The sequence below is a fragment of the Rhinoraja longicauda genome, chromosome 25 (genome assembly GCF_053455715.1).
Source record: "Rhinoraja longicauda isolate Sanriku21f chromosome 25, sRhiLon1.1, whole genome shotgun sequence".
Lineage (NCBI taxonomy): Eukaryota > Metazoa > Chordata > Chondrichthyes > Rajiformes > Arhynchobatidae > Rhinoraja > Rhinoraja longicauda.
The window spans coordinates 19,313,432-19,335,491 of NC_135977.1; the positions used below are offsets into that span (position 1 = coordinate 19,313,432).

The 22,060-nt window shown below is 40.5% G+C and overlaps 1 protein-coding gene across 1 annotated transcript in view; it reads left to right on the forward strand.

The window, feature by feature from the left end:
* rhbdd3 (rhomboid domain containing 3) overlaps positions 1–20,673 on the forward strand; it is a 23,411-nt gene extending 2,738 nt beyond the window's left edge. Inside the window, exons 2-5 of the mRNA XM_078421542.1 lie at positions 7,283–7,678; positions 12,921–13,077; positions 18,253–18,672; positions 20,429–20,673. Of these exons, the coding sequence (XP_078277668.1) occupies positions 7,283–7,678; positions 12,921–13,077; positions 18,253–18,672; positions 20,429–20,585 (1,130 nt within the window). The 3' untranslated portion in view covers positions 20,586–20,673. The remainder of the gene's footprint in view (positions 1–7,282; positions 7,679–12,920; positions 13,078–18,252; positions 18,673–20,428) is intronic.
* The last annotated feature ends 1,387 nt before the right edge of the window (positions 20,674–22,060 follow it).

A 22,060-nucleotide genomic window follows, 5' to 3' on the forward strand; every position in this document is an offset into this window, starting at 1 on the left:
CTTTCACCCTAAAGGAGAAAAGCAGAGATGGGATTGAATTCCAAAACTGATGCCTGTTGTTGGATGTAGGAAAACTAAAGATGCCTGGAAATCAGACTTGGAGGAGCACGGTTTCTGGAGGACGTTAGCACAAGCTGAAACTATGAAGAAGGAAGGAATGCATATCACTTTGTTCCAACAGAAGAGAGTTCAGATTGATAAAGTCTCTCAGTTTTTGGAGTGGAAATATTAAAGTTGGCTTTACCAGACCATGACCCAAAAAGTCTCCATGAGTTTGAAGGAAAAGTACATTATATAGTCATAATTCGTGTCACCTGGTTTAGAGGTTTGGAAAGGAGTTTGAATCCCGGTTCTTGTAAGCAGGAATCCTAACACAGTCCTTGTGCCAGGATTAGGAAAGGTGACCACATGGATGATTATAAAAAATAGATTTTAAATATAGGCCAGGAGCTAACAAGATGATGAACTTAATGGAAGGAATTATACTAATAAATGATGAGATGACCAATTACTGTTGTGTCAAAGATGATTCGAAGGTTGGTGCAATCAGGGATGTTTAGGGAGAAAGTTATAGATTCTAGTATTTACTTCCTTAAAGGAAAAGATTCTCTTCAACAGACATGTTTACCAAGTGCATGCAACAAATGGTTGTCTGTTGGGAGTATTTAAATTCTTTGTATCGTTACTGTTGGAACAATAGTCAACTTTTTACAGCAGTTTTTTTTGAGCATCTGGTTGCCTGGGCAACGATTGTGAAGCTTTGATTTCAACCATTGACAATTGTGATGACTCCATGATTTGAAAATACAGAGATTTAAGAGCAACTTCTTGCCTCAATGAAGCCCATTTATTGTTTTAACACCCTGGATATATAGTCATCTTATCACCAGCCTCAAAATTACTGACACAGTTAAAATGCTGTTAAGCATATCAAATGGTGGGAAAATATTTCATTTACGACAAAAAGAATGAAACTTGTAGGAATTCAGTGGGTCAGGTAACATCTGTGGAAGGAAATGAACTTTCAATGTTTTGGACTGAGACTCTTCCTCTAGACTGAGATCAATCCAGCGGAAGGATCTCGACCCGGAATGTTGACTGTCCATTCCCTCCAGAGAAGTTGCCTCACCCGCTGAGTTCCTCCAGGAGTTTGTTTTTGTTCTAGATTCCAGTTTCTGCGGTCTTTTGTGCCGCTGTTCTATTTGCCGGTTATTTCGGTAGTATTGGTAACCAGACATGGTTATGTAGGCAGACATTTACCAACGTGACAGACCTTTCCTTGCCATGATGCTGAATCCTCCATGCCATTAGAGGAGTGAATAACACATGAGTGAGATAACTAGGAAGTCAGGAGACAGAAACTGCTATCATACAGAGGCTTCAGTAGCTTCATAGTCTGAGTATAGTTTACTTGTATATGGGGCAAAAGCTGCCAAATGACATACCAAAGTTTCATGTGAGAAATAAAAGGCAGCACAAGAATGGGAGCATTTAGCTCAATAACTTGCTGAAAACACATGAAAATACAATAAACAACACAACTCCATTTTCTGAAGGGTCTCAACCCGAAACGTCACCCATTCCTTCTACCCAGAGAGGTCTAGTCCCGCTGAGTTACTCCAGCATTTTGTGCCTAACTCCATTTTCTTGTTTATTTAATCAAAACTTAGGCCAGTTTTCTTTGGCCTAATTACGGATTGATCTTTAGCTATTCACAATTGTTTAAAACGTCTGCATTTTAATTTTAGTGGGCTATATATATGCCACCTTGGTTTCCTGCTCTGCTGTAGGCTAGGTACGTACTCAATCATTTTTCAGAATTTACTTAGAAAAGCATCTTCGCCTAAAAATATCGGAAACAGAAAATGCCTGTTATGTGATCAATCTTCATGAATATATACAACAAAGTGTATATATTGTGTCCAAACCTACTTATTGCAAAAGGATTTTAACAAAATACAGCAATATTAATTTTAATCCAAAAATTGTGGAAAATTACAACACAGAAGCCATTCACACCACTGTGCCTGAGGCAGTTGGAAAAGAGCTGAACAACTGAATCACTCCATTTATTCACAAAATGCTGGAGTAACTCAGCAGGTCAGGCAGCATCTCGGGAGAGAAGCAATGGGTGACGTTTCGGGTCGAGACCCTTCTTCAGACTGAATCACTCCATCCTCCACCAGACCCATGTCCCTGCAGGTCATGGCTCTGAAGATAGAAGTACCTTTTAAATGTGATGATGGTTTATGTCTCCATCACCTTTCATTCTGGGAGTCTCAGACTGCTATAACTTGCTGGGTGAAAAAAGAACATTATTTTCCTAATCCTTCCATCAAATACTTTAAATTTGTGTCCCCTGGTTTTTGATCTCTGACAGGGAAAGTGATCCTTCCCATTTAATGAATCTAGACCTTTCCTAATTTTATCTTCTTGAAGTAACATTCCCTGTATTCTCCAGTTATTCAGTCTTTTCTTATCTACACAGTTATGGCAACGCCCTCTCATACTTTCTTTAGATGTTAGAGATACAGCATGGAAACAAGCCATTTGGCCAACGCGCTGGCCAGCGATAACACTAGGACTATCACTATCCAATACACTAGGGACAATTTACAATTTTACTAAAGCCAATTAACCTACAAACCCCCATGTCTTTGGAGTGTGGGAGAAAACCGGAGCACCCAGAGGAAACCTACGCAGTCATGAGGAGAATGTACAAACTCCATACAGACAGCACCCATAGTGAGGATCAAACCCAGGTCTCTGGCGCTGTAGGTCATAAGTGATAGGAGTAGAATTAGGCCATTCGGCCCATCAAGTCTACTCCGCCATTCAATCATGGCTGATCTATCTCTCCCTCCTAACCCCATTCCCCTGCCTTCTCCCAATAGCCTCTGACACCTGTACTAATCAAGAATATCTCTGCCTTAAAAATATTGACAGCTTTCTGTGGCAAAGAATTCCACAGATTTACCACCCTCTGACTAAAGAAATTTCTCCTCATTTCCTTCTGAAAAGAACGTCCTTTAATTCTGAGGCTATGACCTCTAGTCCTACACTCTCCTATGAGTGGAAACATCCTCCACATCCATTCTATCCAAGCCTTTCACTATTCTGTATGTTTCAATGAAGTCCCCCCTCATGCTTCTAAACTCTAGCGAGTACAGGCCCAGTGCCGACAAACGCTCATCATAGGTTAACCTACCCATTCCTGGGATCATTCTTGTAAACCTCCTCTGGACCCTCTCCAGTGCCGGCACATCCTTCCTCAGATATGGTGCCCCCAAAAATGCTCACAATATTCCAAATGCGGCCTTACCAGTGCCTTATAGAGTCTCAACATTACATCTCTGTTTTTGTATACAAACCCTCTTGAAATGAATGCAGATTATTATCTGAATGTCAGATTAGGAATAGGGGAGATGCAACGAGACCTGGGTGTGCTTATACATCAGTCACTAAAAGTAAGCATATAGGCACAGCAGGCAGTGAAGAAAGCTAATGGCATGTTGGCCGTCATTGCGAGAGGATTTGAGTTTAGGAGCAAAGAGGTCCTATTGCAGTTGTACAGGGCCCTGGTGAGACCACAGCTGAAGTATTGTGTGCAATTTTGGTCTCCTAATTTGAGGAAGGACATTATTGCAATTGAGGGAATGCAGCCTGGGTTCACCAGGTTAATTCCCGGGATGGCGGGACTGACATGATGAATGAATGGATTGACTGGGCTTGTAGTCACTGGAATTTAGAAGGATGAGAGGGAATCTTAGAGAAACATATAAAATTCTTAAAAGATTGGGCAGGCTAGATGCAGGAAAAATGTTCCTGATGTTGGGGGAATCCAGAACCAGAGGTCACAGTTTAAGAATAAGGGGCAGACCATTTAGGACTGAGATGAGGAAAACCCTCTTCACCCAGAGAGTTGTGAATCTGTGGAATTCTCTGCCAGAGAAGGTAGTGGAGGTCAATTCACTGGATGTTTTCAAGAGAGTTAAATTTAGCTCTTGGGACTAAAGGAATCAAGGGACAAGGGGAAAGAGCAGTAACGGGGTACTGATTTTAGATGATCAGCCATGATCATATTGAATGGCGGTGCTAGCTCAAAGGGCCGAACAGCCTACTCCACCGATTTTTCTATGTTTCTACCACCGATTCGATTTTCTCCCGTCCATTTGCACATCCGATTTCTGGATACTCTCCCCATTTAGAAAATAGTCTACACATTTATTCCTACTACCAAAACGCATGACTCCACACTTTGCTACGCTTCTCAGACCAATTTCCCAACCTGTCCAAGTTCTTCTGCAGAATCCCTGCTTTCTCTACCCTACCTGCCCTTCCACCTATTTTCATATCATCCGCAAACTTGGTCACAGAGCCTTCAATCCCCTCGTCCAAATTATTAATACACAACATGAGGAGTAGCAGCCCCAGCACCGACCACTGCGGAACTCCGCTAGTCACAGGGCAGCAGCTCTACTGCTGCTCACGTCTTCCCACTTTCTCCACTGCAATCACATCAGTCTGACCAGAACTGTATGCGATATTCCAAATGTAGTCTAACTAATGTTTGTACAGTTCTAATAACTACCTGGTTCGAACTTCCTCTGCGTCACCTATAAAAGGAAAATACCCTATAACCTTTTTAAACCACTATAGTCACCTGCCCTGTTACCTTTACACATCTATATACATCTGCTCTAGATCGAGTTGTTCTGCATGTTCTGTTTTCTTTATTCTACTCATGTAAATCTAGTCTGCTGGGCATGTCACACCATTAACAACTCATTACACAGGTCTAGTTGTTTAATATACTGATAAGTATCCCCATTAAGGGATTTCAATTCATTCTACCTTGGGCACTCCCTTGCCTCCTACTGAATACGTGTTTGCATCACTGAAGAAAGGTCCCGATCTGAAATGTCACCTATCCATGTTCTCCGGAGAGGCTACCTGGCCTGCTGAGTTACTCCAGCACTGTGTCCTGCTTGCATCTCTTTCCCAATTCCAAAGAGGAGTTTCAGATCTGAAACATTGATTGTTTCTCTTTCCATGGATACTACCTGAGTTGCAGCGGTATTCCAGCATTTTCTAATTTTGTTGCAGATTTACAGCATCTACAGCCTTTATGATTATTCTAGGAATAAATCGTGTTAGGTAAAGCATGCTAACATTTAAAAAAAGTTTAATTGCGTTCATGTATGGAGCAGTCAGATTCTTAAGGGAGTGACTAAGTGGATCCAAGGGACTGAAATAATGCTATTCTAAATAATATATTAGAAACAATATTCATTTGTTAGTGGTGGTGATATGGTTACAACTTGTTACAAGGTTATATGTTATTAGAGTAATAATCCCAGATGTAGAGAATAAATAGGTACTGTGGCAAATGTACCCATTAAATATAAATATATTTTGGGTGGGGAAGTTTCATGAACAAATGTCTTCATTGGATTTTCAAAGTTTAGAAATGAATGAACTAGTCTAATGTATCTATTTAAAGAAGCTACGGGTCTTACTAATGATTAATGATATTGGGATATTACTAGTAGATAAAACTAATGCAGTTCATAAGTTATAGGAACAGAATTAGGCCATTCGGCCTATCACGTCTACTCCGCCATTTAATCATGGCTGATCTATCCTTCTCAATCCCATTCTCCTGCCTTCTCCCAATAATCCCTGACACCGTACTAATCAAGAATCTATCTGTCTCTGCCTTAAAAATATCCTCGACAGCCTTCTGTTTATATGTGAAAGGAGAAGCAAAGTCCATTGTACGTTAAAACAGATCATCTCAATGCACTGTTGAATTTAAAAAAAAGTAATGTAGTGTACATACCCTGTGGCTTTTATATTGAAAGTTAACAAAAATCACACGAAAATCAGCAAATTGCTTTCAGAACAAAATAATAAAGAAAAAATAAAATGTGCAACAGAGAATATAGAATCAGAAGAGAAACAGAACAGCCTTTATTGTCATCCAAAAAACATGTCTTTTGGACGAAATTCCCTTACCCACAGTCCAACAATAAGATGCAATAAAAATAAAGCAATAACACACACAATCACAAAACCAATACAAAACAAAAAAAAAACATCAATTGGAATTGCATATATAGTGCAATTCCAATAAATGTGAAGTGACTACGAACCTCTTCTGAAAACGAAGGTTGCAGATTCAGACTTTGGACTTGGCTGACTTTGAACAGATGGAAGTTGGGATGGTATACTTGGTTGGCCAGGATTTCTGATTACCAACCAACAATTTTAATTTAATTGTTACTAAAGACATTCCATCTTTGTCCCCCCCCCCTCCCCTGACATCAGTCTGAAGGGTCTCGACCCAAAACGTCACCCATTCCTTCTCTCCCAAGATGCTGCCTGACCCGCTGAGTTACTCCAGCATTTTGTGTCTACCTTCGATTTAAACCAGCATCTGCAGTTTTTTCCCTAAACAATTTTTACTGAATGTTTGAATGTTGAGTGAAGGGGCGAAATAAGTGGGTTGGTTTCTGGATTGAGCCTGCCTTTATGCCTCCTGTTGGGAATGCAGAAGTCACCATTTTCAGCAAAGAGTTATTCCGGAAATTGAAGTTGAGTAAGGAATTCAGGATCTCTGAATTGCTACAGTAAAAGATTGCTGATTGAGTATTTAAGGAAAAACATTTTTTCCTTTCAAAATGTGATTATAGTGCCCAGGTTTGGTTTTGTGTAAGTCTTCACGAGCGGATATTCTCCTCCTTGAGCATGATGTTGTCAGGAAACTTCTTGTTTACGAAGCTTCAAGCAAATTGTGCAGAGGTTCCACCGGAAAAAGACCTTGTGAGTTGCCATGTGGTATTGGAATCCCTGATCAATTTTTTTCATCAATTGACTTGGGAACATAAAGACCTTCCCTTTCTTATGCTGGGACTGAGTTTAGGATAGATTTAACATTGAATCTATTTATGACTTTCATTGAATTAGGCCATTAGGCAGTATTTCAAATGGTTTGAGCCATTGGGGGAGTTGAACAAAAATAGGAGCACTGGAAATGTCAGATTTTGTGAAGTTGTTTACAAACACTATGGTAGCATATTGGTAGCAATGTCTAACATTGTTCAACGCAAGCCATAGAATTCCATTCACAATCATGTTATGAACAAACCAGCAATTTAGCAGCAAAACAAGATATAACGTGCTGTTATTGCAGAAATATTTTTGGAAGATCTGATACCATTTAAATAGATTGCCTCATGAAAGGAAATGAACTAATTTTGATTCTGTTTTATTCCTGCAGTGTACCGTTTATTGAGCTACTGCATCTGTCATGATAATATATTGACTTTGCTTGTCAACATTGCCTTGTTGGTTGTCTTGAGCAGCCGGCTGGAGGAACAGTTGGGTACCATTCGATACTTTTATCTCGCCATTATTTTTGCCATCCTCTCTGCACTTCTTTATCTGCTTCTGGGCAAACTATTACGACTTGAAGAAACACCAGTGTGTGGTTTCACAACTGTTCAGTTTGCCATGGTGACACTGAAGTGCTATAGCTCCGAAATGAAAAGGACTTTCGCGGTAACAAGAATTAATGCAGCAGCAGTACCTTGGATACTACTTCCAGTTGCCTACATTGTTATACCAAGTTCATCAGTATATCTCCATATATGTGGAGTAATTGTCGGTCTGCTTTGTATCCTTTCTGATTGTGGAGTCATTTAGTTCTCCAGAGCAGAGCATTCAATTTTTGCATTTATATTGTGCTTTCACTGCCACTTAAAAGATATCCCAAAGTGCATAACAGCTCATTTTAAAATGCAGTCGTTGTATTGAAGGAAATCTAGAAACCAATTTGTAAATAGCAGGTTCTTCCCATTTCTCTTAGTTGTGTGAAGTGAGTTACAAAATCTAGCCTAATAGGATGTAACCACAGGCAGCCACCGGGTTATGATCGCATGATTATGGACACCTAAATACAATCAGACTCCCATAATATTATTATATATGGAATATTGTAGAAATATAGTCCCAAAAGTGAATGATTATCGTGTATTTTCCAACTTAACGGACAAACTCGACATACGGTTGTTGTCTCGCTCGATACACAGGGTTGGGTTTGATTTGGGTTGACATTGTCAGTAATATCCTGGAGATTTAATTTCATACCTGCCCTGACCTTTGGCATGGAACTGTGTACTGTATTAAAAGATCAGCATTGGGCAACAGACAGAAATATGGCTTCAAGTATGAAGAGTTAGCTAGAATACTTTGATCAGATCTTTTGGACTGGAACATGTGGTGCCATGAAACATTTTGTTTCCTCCCCAGAAATTGAAAAAGATACGATGCCAAGTATATCTCAGGAACTTTCGGTCTCATCTCTGTTGGCTGCAATCTTTACAATCTTCTCAATATGGATGAAGTATTAAATCAAGAGGTTCATTTCTGTGCCATACTTTTATGTTAGCTTGTGGTTTGATGCAAATGTTTTTTTGTATGAAGTTCCAGTAATTTAAAGGGAAATCATTTTGTGTTTCATTCAATACACAACATTTTAATGTGATATTACTGATTTAGTGTGTAAATTTAACACCTTGCTAACTTTGTTTTAAGAGCATAAAAATAAAATTCAGTGGGTTTTGGAAATCTAAAAGAAAAAAGGAAAATCGATCGGAAACGTTCACTCTGCTGGTGTTGCTGAGTATTTTTGACAGTTTCTATATTTGGGGGAGTAGGAAATAAATCTGCAGATGCTGGTTTAAATCGAAACTACAGAGTCTGAAGAAGGGTCTCGACCTGAAACGTCACCCATTTCTTCTCTCCAGAGATGCTGCCTGACCCGCTGAGTTACTCCAGCATTTTGTGTCTACCTTCTATATTTGGGGAATGTTTTCAGTTGCATTGTCTTCAAGTGAAATGTGGAAGAGTTCCGATTAATCCTTTAGGAAAAACAAATTACACTCAGCAGGTCAAGCAACATCAGTTTTGAGGAAAGGTCTTCAATTTAATTTAGAGATACAGCATGGAAACAGCCCCTTTCGGCCCACCGAGTCCATACTGACCATTGATCTTTTAATTCAAAGTTAGTCCACTTTCTCGTCCACTCCCTGCACTTTAGGCTCAATTTTAGACAATAGGTGCAGGAGTAGGCCATTCGACCCTTCGAGCCAGCACCACCATTCAATGTGATCATGGCTGATCATTCTCAATCAGTACCTCGTTCCTGCCTTCTCCCCATACCCCTGATTCCGCTATCTCTAAGAGCTCTATCTAGATCTCTCTTGAATGCATTCAGAGAATTGGCCTCCACTGCCTTCTGAGGCAGAGAATTCCACAGATTTACAACTCTGACGGAAAAAGTTTTTCCTCATCTCCGTTCTAAATGGCCTACCCCTTATTCTTAAACTGTGGCTCCTGGTTCTGGACTCCCCAAAATTGGGAACATGTTTCCTGCCTCTAACGTGTCCAACCCCTTAATAATCTTATATGTTTCGATAAGATCCCCTCTCATCCTTCTAAATTCCAGTGTATACAAGCCTAGTTGCTCCAGTCTTTCAACATATGACAGTCCCGCCATTCTGGGAATTAACCTAGTAAACCTACGCTGCACGCCCTCAATAGCAAGAATATCCTTCCTCAAATTTGGAGACCAAAACTGCACACAGTATTCCAGGTGCAGTCTCACTAGGGCCCTGTACAACTGCAGAAGGATCTCTTTGCTCCTATACTCAACTCCTCTTGTTATGAAGGCCAACATTCCATTGGCTTTCTTCACTGCCTGCTGTACCTGCATGCTTCCTTTCAGTGACTGATGCACGAGGACACCCAAATCTCGTTGTACGTCCCCTTTTCCTAACTTGATACCATTCAGATAATAATCTGCCTTCCTATTCTTACCACCAAAGTGGATAACCTCAAACTTATCCACATTAAACTGCATCTACCATGCATCCGCCCACTCACACAACCTGTCCAAGTCACCCTGCAACCTCATAGCATCTTCCTCACAGTTCACACTGCCACCCAGCTTTGTATCATCTGCAAATTTACTAATGGTACTTTTAATCCCTTCATCCAAGTCATTAATGTATATTGTAAATCGCTGTGGTCCCAGCACCGAGCCTTGCGGTACGCCACTAGTCACTGCCTGCCATTCTGAAAGGGACCCATTTATCCCCACTCTTTGCTTTCTGTCTGCCAACCAATTTTCTATCCATGTCAGTACCCTACCCCAAATACCATGTGCTCTAATTTTGCCCACTAATCTCCTATGTGGGACCTTGTCAAAGGCTTACTGAAAGTCAAGGTACACTACATCCACCGGCTCTCCCCAGTCAATTTTGCTCGTTACATCCTCAAAAAATTCCAGAAGATTAGTCAAGCATGATTTCCCCTTCGTAAATCCATGCTGACTCGGAACAATCCTGTTACTGCTATCCAAATGCTCTGCAATTTCGTCTTTTATAATTGACTCCAGCATCTTCCCCACCACTGATGTCAGACTAACTGGTCTATGATTTCCCGTTTTCTCTCTCCCTCCTTTCTTAAAAAGTGGGATAACATTAGCTACCCTCCAATCCACAGGAACTGATCCTGAATCTATAGAAAATTGGAAAATGATCACCAATGCGTCCACGATTTCTAGAGCCACCTCCTTAAGTACCCTGGGATGCAGACCATCAGGCCCTGGGGATTTATCAGCCTTCAGTCCCATCAGTCTACCCAACACCATTTCCTGCCTAATGTGATTTTCCTTCAGTTCCTCCGTCACCCTAGGCTCTCTGGCCACTAGAACATCTGGGAGATTGTTTGTATCTTCCTTAGTGAAGACAGATCCAAAGTACCGGTTCAACTCATCTGCCATTTCCTTGTTCCCCATAATAAATTCCCCTGCTTCTGTCTTCAAGGGACCCACATTTGCCTTGACTATTTTTTTCCTCTTCACATACCTTTTACTATCCTCCTTTATATTATTGGCTAGCTTACCCTCGTACCTCATCTTTTCTCCCCGTATTGCCTTTTTAGTTATCTTCTGTTGCCCTTTAAAAGAGTCCCAATCCTCTGGCTTCCCACTCTTCTTTGTTATGTTATACTTCTCTTTTATTTTTATGCTGTCCTTGACTTCCCTTGTCAGCCACGGGTGCCTCTTACTCCCCTTAGAATCTTTCCTCCTCTGGAATAAATTGATCCTGCAACTTCTGCATTATTCCCAGGAATACCTGCCATTGCTGTTCCACCATCTTCCCCGCTAGGGCCTCCTTCCAGTCAAATCTGGCCAGCTCCTGCCTCATGCCTCTGTAATCCCCTTTGCTATACTGTAATACTGACACTTCTGATTTTCCCTTCTCCCTCTCAATTTGTAGATTAAAACTTATCATATTGTGATCACTGCCTCCTAATGGCTCTTTTACCTTGAGTTCCCTTATCAGATCAGGTTCATTACACTCAACTTGCACCCTATGTCGAGGCTACTGTTTGGGAGCATGTAGACAACTCCCATTTGAGTCTTTTTACCCTTACAATTCCTCATTTCTATCCATACTGATTCTACATCTCCTGATTCTATGTCACCCCTTGCAAGGGAGTGAATATCATTCCTTACCAACAGAGCGACCCCACCCCCTCTGCCCACCTGTCTGTCTTTTCTATACGTTGTGTACCTCTGAATATTCAGTTCCCAGCCCTGGTCCTCTTGTAGCCATGTCTCTGTAATTCCCACAGGGCATTGGTGAGACCACACCTGGAGTATTGCGTACAGTTTTGGTCTCCTAATCTGAGGAAAGACATTCTTGCCATAGAGGGAGTACAGAGAAGGTTCACCAGATTGATTCCTGGGATGGCAGGACTTTAATATGAAGAAAGACTGGATAGACTCGGCTTGTACTCGCTGGAATTTAGAAGATTGAGGGGGATCTTATAGAAACTTACAAAATTCTTAAGGGGTTGGACAGGCTAGATGCAGGAAGATTGTTCCCAATGTTGGGGAAGTCCAGAACAAGGGGTCACAGTTTAAGGATAAGGGGGAAGTCTTTTAGGACCGAGATGAGAAAGTTTTTTTTCACACAGAGAGTGGTGAATCTGTGGAATTCTCTGCCACAGAAGGTAGTTGAGGCCAGTTCATTGGCTATATTTAAGAGGGAGTTAGATGTGGCCCTTGTGGCTAAAGGGATCAGGGGGTATGGAGAGAAGGCAGGTACGGGATACTGAGTTGGATGATCAGCCATGATCATATTGAATGGCGGTGCAGGCTAGAAGGGCCGAATGGCCTACTCCTGCACCTATTTTCTATGTTTCCACACCATCATACTTGCCAATGTCTAACTGAGCCTCAAGCTCATCCACTTTAGTTTTTATACTTTGCGCATTTAAATACAACACTTTATCTTCGGTATTCACCTCCCCTCTCACACCAGTCACCATTGGCCCTGACCTTACTCTCTTATCCCATCTAGAACTTTCCTTCCCATTTATTCGAGTCCTTTGCAATTTCTCCTGCATTCGTTTCCCCTTTAACTCCATCTTCATATTCCCAATTTGTCAACCCCTCCCCCCACTACTTAGTTTAAACCCACACGTGTAGCACTAGCAAACCTACAAAGGCGAATTAACCAACAGTACCACAGGTCTTCAATTTGAAACATTCATTCTGTTTCTCTTGCTGAGTACCTGCAGCATTTTCTGTTTCTAGTTTAGATTTCCACCATCTGCAGTTTTGATTTTGATTTCCAAGGTAGCGGATTACTTTCTAATTTACTACTCTTCTTGGTATAATTTCCTTTAATTTTGTCCATTGATGAATGTTTATTTTTGCTGTTACCCTCCATGAAATCAGAACTATATTAATGCAAATATGGGATGTAAATTTGGATGTTAAGAGTCTGTTGCACCTGCACACCGTCTTATTGCTTTGAATGACCTTAACAATTTTTATTCAGATAATTATAAGTTTTTGTTTTGGTTGGAGTTGCCAGACTTTGCAATAGAACATGTGGAAAGACTGGCTGCCTGTGGGTTTCTGCACCATAATTCCTGGATTCCATTTATCTTCTCTCCAGTGCAATATCACCTCCCTGTTCGAAGTAATACTGAGAGGTGAGTAGAACTTTTTAATTATTTAAGATGTAAGGTCTGTTTACAATATGCAGTAAAAATGTTGCAAAGGTAATTTTTACATGCTTTTCACTCTGATCTTATTTTATGGTTACCCTTTTGTTGGACAGTCTTTGGATTGGAGTGTGCTCGATCTAGCCACTCGCTACTCCCGTTGATCATGATCTACCCCCGGCCGCAGATTATGTAGCTTAATGAGTTCACCGCCCTCAAAATCTCCCTTCCACGGCTACCTGGAGAATCAAAGCCGGTTGTGAGCATTGACTGGGCCTCAGAAGGATGTCCCTGAGGACCTGCTCCCTGAAAGATGTGATGGCTTTCTGACGGCTAACAGAGGCCCGTCAACAATTGAAAAAAAATATCTCTGATGATCATATATTTAAAAGCTGCTAAAATAGATTTTAATAATTTAAAGTAAAACGTAGAAACGAAAACAATAAATTAACTTAAAAATGCTAGAAAGGTGCTAGAAATAAATTAAAAACATTAAGTAAACTAAAAAGTGCCTTTTACATTGAGTAACGAGCACTGCAAACATCTTTTCAATTAAGGTTAGCAATCCCGGGGATCACTCCATGTGGAGTCAGGGATAAAGCTGTAGTGGTGTATCTGATGTGCATCTTTGTTCCTCGGCTCACGACATTTCCTTCCTATCGCTGGACACAGTGCCAAACTCCCAGTGGAGCGCTGACCATTAGTTCATTTCTAACCAAGATGTTGCAGAGTTCTCGCGCAGAACCCAGGAACAAAATAGACTGCACACTTGCCAGTATGTGGAGTTTCTCTACAGAACTACCATCTAAAAAAACACTGCCTGTAAATACTGCATTTTCTTTTACTGCAAATATTAAGATTCACTTACACTTGTTTGATAATGTAAATGATAAATCTGAATGCTTTTTTCATGCTTTTCAAACAAGCTATAGGTTGGTTTATACGGCTATTCTTAGATTTCTCTGCTTGCCTCTGTGGGAGATATTCTATTTTCGAAGGACAGGCTTAGATTGGTACAGTTTTGTTCCTACACCAAATTTACTTTTAACTCACCTGCAAGTCTTCACATCATGGTGCAGTGTGGTTCTGTTGGTGCCCTCTGTTAACACATCATGTTAATCTTGACGGTATTTATTCACAAAATGCTGGAGTAACTCAGCAGGTCAGGTAGCATCTCAGGAGAGAAGGAATGGGTGATGTTTCGGGTCGAGACCCTTCTTCAGATTAACATGGTCATGTTAATCTTGACCATGAGTATGAGGTGCAGTTCAGTTCCAGTCTTGTCATCACCTCTGATCCATCAGACTACCAGAAGAATCCCAATGTTGTGTTCCAACCAGGCAAAATTTAACTGAGTGACAGCTGTTAGTCAATCGGGCTTCATTATTTTTCAGATATTTGGCCAAATTTAGAAGTCCAATTTGAGCTGGAGGTTAGGGGACATTCCAATTCACCTTCTCCTCCACTGTTGGACCTACCATTGAGAACAGCTGTAGAATACTTACATGCTGTCAGGCATGGCTGGATGCGCTCTAGATCTATCCCAGGGATGGCTGTTGAGTACATGGTCACCTTGTTGTATATCCAAACCTGTGAGGAAAGGTAAATGCAGGTAAGTGTTTGACATATTTTATTTTATTTCAATGTTTTGATGTACTTTTTATTTTTAAATTACATTTATTCTCTTAGAAAATTTAAATAATTTAAAATCGTTATTTAAATCTGTTTGGATAATTTTTGGTTGGCTAATTCTCTGATTTGATTGGAATGCATGCAAAAACAAACCTTTTTGTGGTATCCACTGCTGCGATCCCACTCTGCCTCAACGGATACTTTGTTAGGTATGGACGGTCAGTTTAGTCTGCCCTTTATATCACGAAAACATCTGAATCATGAGCTTGCGCTGTGGTTTGGGCAGCAAGCGGCAGATCATGGCCTCTGTTGCTAAAGTCACCTAGCTTATGCACTGGGTGTCAGAACAGTTGTTAGATGTACACATGAAACCATTGGTGGAACCTCTGCATGGTTATTTTTGGAAATGCAAAATTTGCACTGTTTGTGCAGTAGCAATTTGTTATGGTATTTTCTTGGATTATAGTCAGAACAATGGATCCTGATAAGAAACTGTTATTGCACAATTTTACTGTGGAGCAAAGTAACACCAATGCATTGTTCAGTTACTTTACATGCTGCAACTTGTTTGTAGTTCCCATTGTTCCTTCCTTACAATGATACTACAACATTGCTGATTCCAAAGCTAAACTCATTGTAAAGGGTATAACACGAGACAATGACACTACAGAATTTTGCTAGCTAGTCTGCTTTCAGAATGAAATACATTTAATAACACATCGATGTGTAAGCCTGCACCCTTGTAAATATGTAAATATTCTGTCTGCTAAATTTTAACACAGGATACAAGTCTAATTGTATCAGGAAAGATTGGTTCCTTATTCAAGTTCAGGGTTGGTGAACAGGTTTTTGAGGTTTTTGAACATGACTTTAGTGACATTTGATAACAATTGCCATCGACTCCATCATCAGAGCAGCGTAGACTGCTAAAGCGATAAATGGATGGATCAGATTTGTCTTGTTTTTTGGAGGGGCCATACGTTGTTAATCTCATAAAATCAGCTGGGTGGCGGTGTTTAAACTGTGCTAACAGAGGCATAACTAGCTCGAGGAAGCAATTTCAGCACCACAATTGGAATGTTGTCTACTCACCTTTGACGTATCCTCTTGTGGTGAGCCCAATTGTCGTATGTGATGGCAGAAACCTCAAGAAGAAGCTGATGTGCACCATTTGCTCGACACTTGAGGCCGAAGACTCAGGAACAGCTTTCTCCCCTCTGTTATCAGGTTTCCGAATGGCCCTTCCATAAGTTAGTGCATTGTCTGGTTCACTTCTAACCCGTCGTAGCCATTTGACTTTGTCCATAGAGCTATGCTGAGAACTATATTTTGTTCTCTGTATCGTCCCCTTCCTTTACCTATTGTACTTGAGTTTAACTTGATTGTATTTATGTATAGTATTATCTGTTTGGATGACATGCAAAATGAAGCTTTTCACTGTACTTCGATACACAAGACAATAATAAACCTAAAACGATAGTTATAAATACTTCAGCACAGACTTGGCCATTCAATGCTTGTTTTAAGCTGTCCTTTAGGACAGGGACGTCCTTGGAACACTCTCCTCTAGTTAGCTGTGTAATTGTCCAGCATTAATCATAGCTTGATGTGCCAGTACTACTAATCTTGGAACTGACCCTTTGGTCGTCTAGTTGCTTAACATTTATATAGTCCTGTATTGCAGTCTTGTCAAGTTAGAAACTTATTTTACACTCTTGCCCCTCTATATGGCTCAGTCCCTTAGCTTGATATAAATTAGATCAGGGTATGCAGATCAATGATGGTACAGATTGCAGTGCACAACAATACATGCCTGACACACTTTGTTGGTATTGAAAACACTCTTGTGAGTCAAAAGTCATCCACACCACACTGGCCACACTCTCATTATGCTTCTACCATTGGGAAGAAGATACAGGAGCCTGAAAACCGTGATCAAGATCACGATCACTGCCAAGATCAGCTTTTTCCTAGCAACCATCTCCTCTTGAACACTACACATTAACCTCAACAATGAACTACAATGGTCTGTGTTTTTGGTTGCACTATGGACTTTGTTTATTTTTGCACCAGTAATATGGTTATTAATTTATTGTATTGTTGATTATTATATTTATCTGTGTGCATTGCGTTTACAGGCCTGTGAAGCTGCTGCAAGTAAGAATTTCATTGTCCCTGTTGTCAGTACATTAAATGCCAATTAAACACTCTTGGTTCTTGAAGTTGGAGACTTGGCCTCTGAGCTGGTTTTCCCAGCAGCATTTATGAATGGTCCCTTAGGTTTCTGGCCAATGATGATCTCTATCATGGGTCAGAATGATGCTGATAGTTAAGCATTTAAATGTGATGTGTGGTCATTGGCTGAATGATATCATGCCACTAATCAGCCCAACCTGAATATTTTCCAAGCTTTGTTTCATGCAAGACAGACCGAGGAGTTGCAAATAGAACAAGGCATTAAGCAAACATCTCTCAATGATAATGTGAGGAATTTAAGTGATAAAATAGCTGAAGATGGTTGAGTCCTCGGCCTGCCCCAGGAAACTCCTCTGGCATAACTATCATTTTCCTTCTAACTAGATGTGGCTCCATCCAGTAGAAAGTCTCCATTGGGTTCCTTTTGATTTTAGTTTACTAGGACTTCGATTAAATATTACTTTTATGTCATCCTACCTCTGGTAGTTCCTTTTGGAATCTGGCTCCAAAGTCAGTATGCCGAGTGGTTTGGGTGTAATTCAAACCAATCATTGGTTTATGATAGTCTTTGGTGTATGGTAGCAAGAGTAATCAGCCAACTACAGCCCATGGTTTCATGATCTGTTCTGAATCTAAAGATTGGAGATGGTGCTTTGCAACCTGATAGTAGGTGTCTCAGTGTTAGGATAGCATTTTGTCACTGCTATTATTATTGTTGCAGGGATACATCTGAGACCAGCGGATTGGTGAGGAGAAAGTCAAGTTGGCTTATGATTGGTATTGGTTCACTAACCACTTGTTGTGGCCCAGTCTGTTGTGGTTCTCTGTTGACAGTTGCAACTTCCTTGTTGTTGACAGTTGCAACTTCCTTATTGTTGCCAACTTTGTGCCAAGTTCACACTGAAAATATATCCCATTTACTCAATTCCAGGTCATTAATATGTATTTTAAAAGTGCAGTGTTTTTAATATCATACCCTGAAGTTCATGACTGTGCACTTTATAGTCAGCGAGAAGTTGTTCCCAAAAAAGTTTTGTTTCTCAGCCCCTTGAACACATGAGCTTCATTTTACCAAGGAAGTTACATGGAACTGGAACCATGTAAACGTTGAGCCATGTAAACATTTAACATTTTCTAATTATTGTTAATGCATATGCATTGAGTATTATGTGATATACTCTACCATTAATCATTTTTATTTGTTTATGTTTGAATAATGTGAATCAATTATCTCAGAACTGGTTCTGTATTAATCAGTACATAATGTCTGCATTGGTTTTATTGTGAGTAACTTCCAAAAGCTCGTAGTATACTCTGTTACTTTCATATTTGCAGGTATTCTGTAACTGAGGCCACCCACACCCACACATCCTCTCAAGTACATTTTACTGCCGCAAGTGATCATTTTAAAAAGGAAAACAAAAGCTGCAACATTGAAATAGATTCTCAGTGGACTGAAATCTCCAACCAGATACTGCCTCCTTCACAACCTCACACTGGATCAATTGGAGCCAGTCACTTCCAAGCAGAATCTCATAATCCATGTAGTTCTGCATGTTCTGACCAGCTGGATCCTAGCCATTGTTTCTCTGAATATTATCGCCTGAATCCAGATGATATTTCTGCTGCAGCTGCTTATGGCCTGCTCACAGATGAGGATCTTTTACGTGCTAGCATTGCTGCCTCCTTAAAAGAAGCTAGAATGGATCAGAACAGTAAACTGAAAGTACCCAAGTCTTCAGTGTCTTCCCTACGGTGAGTTCCAGGCAATGAAAGAAAGGCAACAAAATATTTTGAGATATCTACTTAAGTTAAGTTATAATTTCAGGTAGAGTTAGCAATCGATCAGAGTCCTACAGCCCTGAATCAGGCCCTTCGGTCCAATTTGTCCATGTTGACCGAGATGCCCCATGTGCCTGGCTCAAATCCCTCTGTACCTTTCCTGTCCATGTACCTGTTCAAATGTATTTAAAAAGTTGTATTTGCACCTATCTTAACGATTTAATCTGGCAGCTCGTTCCATATCGTTCCAGCTCGTTCCACTGCCACCTGAATACGCTATACTTCAGGTTCCTATTAAATCTTGATCCTCTCACCTTAAACCTATGCCTTTGAGTTCTTGATTCCCCGATCCTGGGAAAAGACTGCATTCACCCTATATATTCCCCTCATGATTTAATACAACTCTATAAGATCATCCCTCAGCATTCTGCGCTGCAAGGAATAGCATCCTAACTCAATGACTCTATGACTCAGGCCCTCAGGTCCTGGCATCATCATTATAAGTCTTCCCTGCAAAATTCAGTTCCCTGGTAGTTACTGTGGTCAAGCCCTGGAATCACACGTCCATGGAAACATTTCTAAGGACAAAACTGGTTAAGATTGCATTAAAAAAGATCAGCTGATAAAGGGCCTTCCACCTGAAACATTAATTATGTTTCACTGCCTCCAGATCTGGCCTGACCAGCTGAGTATTTCCACAATTTTCCATTTTTGTTTTAAAAATTTCCAGCATCTTCATTTAATTTTTTTTTACATGAATTGACCTTGAATCTATTTATTTTCAGGTTTTTCATGTTTATTGACCAGAAACTCGACAAGCCAGGACTTTGTTTTGTTTCTTAGTTGAGGTAGTTGAGGTAGTTGAGGCCAGTTCATTGGCTATATTTAAGAGGGAGTTAGATGTGGCCCTTGTGGCTAAAGGGATCAGGGGGTATGGAGAGAAGGCAGGTACGGGATACTGAGTTGGATGATCAGCCATGATCATATTGAATGGCTGTGCGGGCTCGAAGGGCCGAATGGCCTACTCCTGCACCTATTTTCTATGTTTCTATGTTTCTATGCTAGGATGCCCACAAATATTAAGGTAATAGTGTTGGCTATCTAAATTAAACCAGCAAATACAGCAACAAAAACAATCTATTTGGTTCATCGGCAATCAGCAATATTCAGATGTCTGATTTGAGCGGAAGGAAGGAGTGCATTCCAAGGGCTCATTGGATATAAAACATCTGTTGGATGGACAACACATTTCCTCAATTCTTTTCTGTAGCCATTATATGAATGAATGTTTTATTTAGACCCAAATTTAATTAAAAATTTAGGTTATTTTGAAGTTTATAGGTAATTGGTATTAGCAGATCACCAGTTTCTGCAAGGAATCTCAGTAAGAGTTGCATCCACAAGTACTAGCAGTAGGTTGAATAGATTGCTTTTGTTGCTGTATTTGCTGGTTTCATTCAGATATCCAACACTGTTATCTTAATATTTGTGGGCATCCTAGCTTAGAAAAAACAAAGTGCTGGCTTACAGGGATTCAGAGGGCGGAACCTGCCAGCAAATCCCACGTTACACAGCAAGTGTACAGAAATTTGCAACTTATTTCAGATCCAGCAGATACGAGTAACCATAGTTGTCGAGATCCAGTCCGTTACTTTAATGACATACAGGGCATAATCTTGCGTGTAAAATACTGCTCTGTTAACCTTTGCTTTCACTGTGCCTCTCTCAGACTGCAGCAACTGCAGCAGATGGGTTTTTCTACGGAGAAGGCTGTTTTAGCTCTCGCCGCTTCAGGGAAGGTGGAGAGTGCCATCAACCTCCTGGTGGAAGACCAAGTTGGAGAGGATGCCATCGTGACAACGAAGGGTAAAGTGATATCCAATTAAATATCAGTGATACTGCTTCATGACAAAATATCTACTGGCTCCTGTAAGGAGATTTAAACATAGACATTTAATGCTTGTTTTGTGTGGGTTACTGCAAAATACTTTTTGTGTAGACTTGCATCTAAATAAAAGAAACTTAAATAATCATGCCAAGTGGCAGTCTTTTTTTGAATAACATATGATTCACACTCCAAACTCTCCCAGTTGACTGTGGCTGAACCCCTCTGTCAGTGGATCACCAACTTCCTGATAAGACAGGAAGCAGCATGTGAGGCTGGGAAAGCACACCTCGGACCTGCTGACCCTCAGCATAGGAGCACCGCAAGGCTGCGTACTCTCCCCTCTCCTTTACTCTCGCTACACCAACGACTGCACCTCCACAGACTCCTCTGTCAAGCTTCTCAAGTTTGCAGACGACAGGCAATGATGGTTCAGTTTTATGCTGCCATCATAGAGTCTGTCCTTACCTTCTCCCTCGGTCTGGTTTTGCTCAGCCACCAAGCATGACATCCGGAGGCTGCAGCGCATCGTTCGATCAGCCGAGAAGTTCGTTGGCTGCAACCTTCCCCCCATCGACAAACTGTACAGTGCAAGGGCCAGGAAGCGGGCAGGTAAGATCATCTCTGACCCCTCTCTCACCCTGGCCACAAACTCTTTGAAGCACTTCCCTATGGACGGCGACTGTCAAAGCCGCCAGACATTAAAAAAAAAAAAAATTCCACGAGCAGTAGCTCTACTCAATAACTAAAAGTCTGTAGCCTCCTTTTACTCTGGTATTTTATTTTATTCTTCACATGTTTAAATTATGTTTTATTCTTAATTGTTTACTATATATCGTGTCATTGTATTTATACATACTTGGCTAATAAAAATGTATTCAATTCTATTCAATTATCTGAACACACAACTGAAATATGTACAAAAAATGGTCTGAAGAAGGGTCTCGACCCAAAAGGTCTCACCCATTCCTTCTCTCCAGAGGTGCTGCCTGTCCCGCTGAGTTACTGCAGCTTTTTGTGTCTACTATGTAAGCAGATATGGTTTTGTTGTTTTAAAATTGGTTTCCAGTATGTACGAATCAGATTAGAAATATTTGCAGGGAGCTGAATGATGTATACGTGGTTAATTTAACACAAAGTCTATACTTGAAAACATCTCTACAATATTTTGGCATGAAATTGGTATTTCTTTGTCATTTTACAATGATTTAGTTTGTCCTGAAGACTACAATGTTTGTTCATATAAACTGTGTCCCAAAAGACATGAAGCTAAAAACTGGACAACTTAGGTGAAAAAGAACCTTCATCTATATACTAAAACTCTCGTTCGTTTGTTTGTTTGTTCCTGAACTACAGCCAAAACGGTACACGATAATGCGACAATTTTAGGCCCACCTTACTCATCGTCATCCCTTTGGTGCTAATGGAAGACGTTTCATTGAAATCGGTGTTATATGTTTAAAGTTATTCACATTT